This window comes from Temnothorax curvispinosus, unplaced genomic scaffold (assembly GCF_003070985.1).
Source record: "Temnothorax curvispinosus isolate PA1 unplaced genomic scaffold, ASM307098v1 QBEX01015993.1, whole genome shotgun sequence".
Taxonomy (NCBI): domain Eukaryota; kingdom Metazoa; phylum Arthropoda; class Insecta; order Hymenoptera; family Formicidae; genus Temnothorax; species Temnothorax curvispinosus.
This window is the reverse complement of record NW_020225773.1, coordinates 1-6,870: the sequence shown is the minus strand read 5'-3', so window position 1 is coordinate 6,870 and position 6,870 is coordinate 1. Positions and strand designations below refer to the sequence as shown.

The following is a 6,870-nucleotide window of genomic DNA, read 5'->3' as shown; positions in this document are numbered from 1 at the left end:
AGCAAAAATGAATGTCATAGAATACTATTTTTACTGAAATTATGAGATAAACATTAAAAGAGACACGTCGAATTGACGCGATTAATTAAATCGTCCCAATTAACGTACTCAGCGCTGACAAGAAAGACTGGCGTCGGACGGAAATAAAATGAAAGATATTAGCATTTCTCCTCGTCCGAATTAGCATGCCGCACGTAGCTAGACCGCGATTTAGGCCAATGGGCAATGACGATGGCGGCAGTCGTCCTTGCCAAGTAATGTCGTCCTGACGACGATCGAATCGGCGTTTACGCGACCCGCTTTTTTCCAGGAGATAGAACGAGATGCTAAATATACTGAATTTACTCTCTCTTTTCCTCTGTTTCTTTTTCTCCCCATCTTCTCTCTAAAATATCGGAAATATTCACAGATATCGATTCACGTAATTTCGGTACGAGAGACACATTTAGATCGGAACCTTAACCACTCTGAAGCGAGACCTATTGGGACGGCGAAACATTACGCTCAATCGCGGCGCAGCCGCGAATTAAATTAAGCATAATTTAAATTCAGGATATCGGGCTTCCCGAATGTCACAAAAAGTCACCGTGCGCGTCCGCGGAGATTTACGAGCGGGAATAAAAATCCGCTGTATTCGAAGAACCCGCCGCCAGATATTTGCGGCGAATTTAGGGGGTCTCGTTTAAAGTCGGACAACCGACAGCGGACAAATCATTTTAACGAGCGTTTTATTCAAATTCGCCGAGTTTTTTTCACGATCCGAGATGCCGATCGAATCGCCTTCGTTGTCCAGGTTTGTCCCATATCAAGCGAATGTCAAAACACGTTCGAGATACAGGGTGTCCCGATTCCTCGATTTCTCCATTCATAGTTTTCCTGAACATTTTAAAGTCAATTTGTATGAAACGCAAATTTTATTTGGTATCGTTATCTTTTCACTGCTTCTCAACATTTAGATTTAAATATCTTTATTAAATCTTTAGTCAAATTATGATTTTAAATCCGTTTTAAATATATAAATAATATACCTAAAATTTGTTACATAAATTACGTTTGTATAATTCTTATAATCAGTCAAAGCGAGAACACTCAAATGTTCGAAACACTACGTGATCTATAAAGAATTAGTCATGTATGTCGTTATATATATACTTGCAATTAGAATAATATTCATATATAGTCATTCTTTGATGAATAAGAATTTCTTATTTACACATGTGTGCGTATGTACACGTGTATAAATAAAAAGTTCTTATTCATTAAGAAAAGACTATGAATACCGCCCACAGAGTCGATTCGCTCCGCTCGTTCTGTTACTTTTAGGAGATCGAGTCTAGTATACCGAAGACCATTTATCTTCATCCACGCTGTCATTTCTTTTCATTTGTTTCATTATCGTGATACGGCAGCCTCGATCGAGACCTGCTCTATTAGCGATATGACGTCGCGTGCACATGCAAAGCCCTTATCATATGACAGTGCCGAGTGCATTGAACCTACGTAAAAATTCCGCATAGAAAGACAGTCCAAGCTCGAGTTCTCAATTTAATCCTTTCGTTCGACTATAATACTTCGACTATAGTTCAACTACTGAAACGATATCTAAAAATATCAGAAAAAATCACGTGTCCTACATAAAATATTTTGTATTTCGATATGGCAATTTTTGATGATAATTTTTCGAACAATTTAAAAGATTAATTAGGAGAGCACAATTTCTTAAAACTGTTTAATTTAGTATTATGTAGGTATATTTATCATTTAAAAAATTTTGTTACTTTTTAGTCTTTAAATATTCAATGCTTTGGATTTTCGGGCGCCAATGAATTTTAGAATTGTTCCTTTGTTACATTCTTCATATTCTTATCAAAAATTCGCTATTTGTCCAAAGATAAATTCTGCTTTTCTTGTTAATGAATACGATCTGTTGAAACTATACCCAGAGGAGATGAGTGATTTGTGATTACCGGTTAGCCCTGAAGAGTAACAAATCTCGGCCGAGGTCGTATGTCATATATACAGGGTGGCATAATGAAAGCATCGACTCACCTGCCTGTGAAGTGCTATGACCAGCTATGATAAAAGGATAACGAGCCTCTGACGAGGCTGAATAGCCGCAGCCGCGGTCGTAGCAAACGCTAGCCTTCGATTCGCCACACTAATGCTTTCAATTTACCCGATAATGCTCGTGACGCATTTCCAGCGTGAAGAAACGAAATTGCTCAGATATAACGAGATAGGCGAGCAGAGCAGCGCGCCTGAACGTTTAATAGCCCGCAATTAACTCTCTGTTTGGTAAAGGCGAATTGGCTTACTTTGTGACCGTAATTATTAACGTAATGCAACTGTAACGGTTACGACAGCCTAATAATCACGCGAGTATTAACCTTCAGATCACTATCTACTTGGTGACACCCACCATTGCATTGCAAAATTTAAAGAAACACATTTTTTTAATAAATGTTTACCTAAGATAATATATCATACTAACGGGGATATTGATTGCGTTTCAGCAAGATAAATTTTTTCATGTAGGTAATGATATAAGAAAAAAAAACGCTCTCGATTATACTTGATTACAGTCGAGACACGATATTCATTTTTTTTTAAAGAGAAAAGATTAATTCTTAATACGTTTGAAAAGATTTGAATAATGCAAGTCGCGAAGTACCTCTTGAAAGTTAAGACAGAATTGCCGTATCGTTTATGTGTTAGTAAAATTGTACATACAGTATAATAATTAAGCCATCCACGTACAACGGGAACAGGCCATTAATTGAATACAACATCGCATATAACGTAAATGCAGTGACGCGTGTATTCGTCAATGAAAGGTACGCGTATGCACTGTCAATTCTTGCCACGGATTTAATTAAGGCTTGCCTATCACTGTTATTTGCAGTCGCTGTACGAAAGGCGAAGGCTCAAAGAGATTGCTTCCATGTCGGTTCAGAATTTAATTTACAATGCGCCCATTTTAAAACTCATGTATTACATAAATAAAAATAATTTTTAGATAATTAAGTTGTTAGGTTACTAAAATATTCCTTACTCTATTATATGCCGATATATAATGAGAAAATTATTTGACATTTTAAATTTACATAGGTGTATAAGTGGACTATATATACAATATGTATAAATTTAAAACGTCAAATGATTTTCTTATAATATCGATATCTAATGAATAAGGAATATTTTAGTAATTCAACAACTTAATGATCTAAAAATTATTTTCTCTCTAAATATAGATTTATCACAAACAACTATATAAACAATTATACAGAAAATCTGTCGTTCAGGCATTGCGATTGTGAGCGACTTCCACCGTTTGTCCCGATTTTTGGCAAGGCTCAGTTTACCTCGACAGAGAATGTCAAACGTATTATTCTACCCTGATAGAACAACGAGCAGCGAAAAGATGAGTATCGCAAATACATACCTGGAAGAAAAGAGAGAAACGGTGCCGCAATGACGAAACGAGGAGGAAAAAACTCAAACTCCTCACCACGTCGCTGCTGATCGGAAACGAGGGTGGTACGCGTCGCCTGCAATTAAAAAAGACGACGCTCTTAGGGAAGATCTCGCTGAGCGCCAAATCACGCCGCCCTCAGCGGCGATATTATTCCCCGCACTCGCGGCATTTCTACGCCCTACGTTCACGCTCGTTAAGCCACGTTTATGTACGCTGGAAGTGAAGTCGAATGCCAGGGCATTCTACACGCCGACACGCGCGTATAGACACACATGCAGCCGATAAAATGCCGCCCATTCGGCGGCACGCGGAATATAGAGAATGAATTTGCAGTATATTCAGACGCGCGTGGTAGAACGAGATAGAAATGGAAACTAGACACCTCTCTCTCTCCTCCCTCCCGCAAAGCGCAATTATTATTTTAAGATTATGAGATTGTGGTTTCTTTTCCAATCAAATAAGTTACTGCATTTTTGGCTCTGTCTTTTCGACATGTTATTATTGCTAAAGTTAACTGATTATTTTCAACAACAATATGTAGCCTAATCAACGTTTATTAAATGTTAAATTACTTTTTTATAAACTGTGTACCTAAATAATTTATAAATAACCATAATATGCCAGAATTGGCAATATATTACAGCAATAATAACGCTCTTTAGACTAAAATAGATCAATTATCTATTCTGTATTATCTATTACTGTAAATTCTAATATTAATTTTATTTTACAAGAAAATATTATTTTTTGGTAAAGAAGTCTAGTTCTTCTTCTTTAAAATATTTGTTAAGGGAGGAGTCTACTTTAGCCGGGTGAAAAATGATGATTTTTTGGGAATTTTTTTCAAGGAAACTATAAGTGATATTGGATTAATTTTTTTTGTAATATAGAAAGGCATTTTTAAAGAAAAAAAAATTTTTTTTTTTTTTCAGTTGCATTAATTTTTATTATATTGACGGACAATTTTGAAGCGCAATGTTGGTAGCGCAACGGTTAGCTGCGTACAATGTAGCAACGAGCTGAGTTATCTGAAAGCAAAAAATCAAAATTTTCTTTAAAGCTTAATCAATTACGCAGGGATTGAACCTATTTGCAAATAAAAATATGAAAAATTGAAGAAGTTACAGCAATCGTAAGAAAAGTGACATTTTTTTATCAAAAAATCGATCTTTTGTTGTTGATAAAAATGTTATAAATAAACAATAAAATGTAAACGCAGGTTCAATCCCTGGAGAAAATTGTAAGGAATCGAATCATGCTTGGCGAAAGTTATTTGAGTGATTACTTTTTGAGTTATCTTGTACGCAAAGTTGGAAAAAGTGGTTCTGAGAAAAACGCATTTAAAGTTTATTTTTTTGCTCTCAGCCAAAAAAGCATGTAAAAATGCATGCAAATTTCAGTATAAAGGTTTTTGAGGTCGCTGAATCCGAATCTGATATCAGATTTTTAAAATTTTAAATGGCGGATTTAAAATGGCGGGTCAAAAGAGTCGTACTTGAATATAGAAATGAAGTTCTTGATGTTTTCACGATACTTACAATGAAATAATGTTCAATCCGCTATTCCGGGCCCATACAATATGCCTTCCTCTTCTTCGTATAACTCCTGTTGGGCAGTTTTCTGCATTCTGTTGGCTGTTTGAGCTTCTTTCGTGTTCTCTCAAGTACGAATTTCTGCTCTCTGCAGTCGTTTGTCATTCTGTGAATTGACGAATCCCTTGGTCTGTTGTCCGATCACAATGCTCATTGTTTCCATTATTTTTAAAATAGGGTAGTACTCTTCATTGAAGATCGCAGTAGCAAAATATACAGAAATTTCAATTGTTTTGGCGCCGCAGTGAAGATGTTTTGGCGCCAGACGCCACAGACTTGCATTGAAACTTTCGTTTGAATTCTGCGTATATCCGCCTAAGCATCTTTCCAATAGATCATCCTTGGACAAATCTTGATAAATCGGCAACAATTGCTTTGGAACATCCTTGTGAAAAGCAGGTGGGTGTTCAAATTCATCTAGTTTCCCAGTCGCTTCTGCTACTCGCCATTTGCACCAACTTTCACACCCCATTGGACAGTATTCGTGTTGTGGTTTTTCATCGGTTGAGCATAAGTGATAACAAGTAGCCATGATGGCCTTTTTCATCTCTTCAACCGAATCCGGATGTCCTCTTTTTGCTAATCCGTAATATTTTGTCAATTTTTTTATTAGTGTGTCCGTCGCTTTCCTTTTCCTCCGAGCTTCGCCGCTTTCTTTATATTTCTTAAGCAAGTGCCCATTTTTTATTCGACGTGCCCAACACATTCATGTTTCTTCAATGTTATATCCTCGCCGTAGGGTTGTAAATCCATAAGAGCTTTAAAAGTTTTAGAGTCGCCATCGCTGATATAATTGCAGTATCTCACGCCAAACTGTTCTTCAAATCTGGAAAACATCTATTTCATTGAATCCACTTCCATTTTTCCGGAAGATCCAGAATGGTTGATGGAGCACGTTTCTTTGTGATCTTCAAACCACTCGGAATATTCTACAGTGCCCTTTTTGTTCTTCCAAAAAATACAAGATTGGCAATGGCTGCTTTTTACGACGAGATCAATTATCTTTCCAGTGTTTTGTCCTATGAGCGTTGTTACACCAAATAAAGATGAAAAACCACGCTTTTTCCATGTTCCATCGTCGAAAACGATCAAATTTTGCGATGGCTTTCCTTTTTGCATGTTTACTTCCATTTCTTCTTTGACGGCTTTATGGCACAATGTATGGAAGACACCTTTGGATGCAGTATAAATGTTTTCTACAGCGGCATAATATACTTCACGATGGAAATTTTGGCACATATCCATGAGACCACAGAACAAATTTATGCCTTCTTTGCAGACTCCCAACAATCTCATGACAAATATTATTTTTCTATTAATTTCGAAGGCACTGTTAATAAAAGGGCCTGAATCGATCTTCCGAACACCACATGAGCAAGTAACAGCTATTTTGAATCCTAATCCGCGACTTCCCGTTTCACCAAAAGTTACATTTTTCTTGCAATCTTTACAAATTAGCATTTGAGTCAAAGCACTAAAAACAGTGAAAAATTCAATAATGCGATAGTCGTGAGTTTGACTTATAATAATGTCATCATCCGCAGTCTTCAATTTTTTAGCCGCATTACTCGTTGATGCAGTTTCCGTTTCGGCAGTAAACTGATTTCCTTGAAACGATCTTTTTCGTGGTCTTGATTGACGAAAACCGTTCTTTTTACCTTTGCGAGACATGATTTTATTTTTATGTCCGTACAAGCCAAAATTTCGAAGCAGACTGACGGTTACTAGCGACACTATGGTAACGAAACCAGTTTTGCACACACACACACACACACACACACACACACACACACACACACACAC

At 36.8% G+C, this 6,870-nt stretch overlaps 1 protein-coding gene across 1 annotated transcript; it reads right to left on the bottom strand.

The window, feature by feature from the left end:
- Window positions 1–4,428: 4,428 nt before the first annotated feature.
- Window positions 4,429–6,716, bottom strand: LOC112466197. Its single transcript, XM_025034149.1, has 3 exons — window positions 6,636–6,716; window positions 5,014–6,541; window positions 4,429–4,503 (listed from the first exon to the last, which is right to left on the bottom strand). The coding sequence occupies exon 2, from the start codon at window positions 6,526–6,528 to the stop codon at window positions 5,905–5,907; it is 624 nt and encodes a 207-aa protein (XP_024889917.1). The 5' UTR covers window positions 6,529–6,541; window positions 6,636–6,716; the 3' UTR covers window positions 4,429–4,503; window positions 5,014–5,904.
- Between the last annotated feature and the right edge of the window lie 154 nt (window positions 6,717–6,870).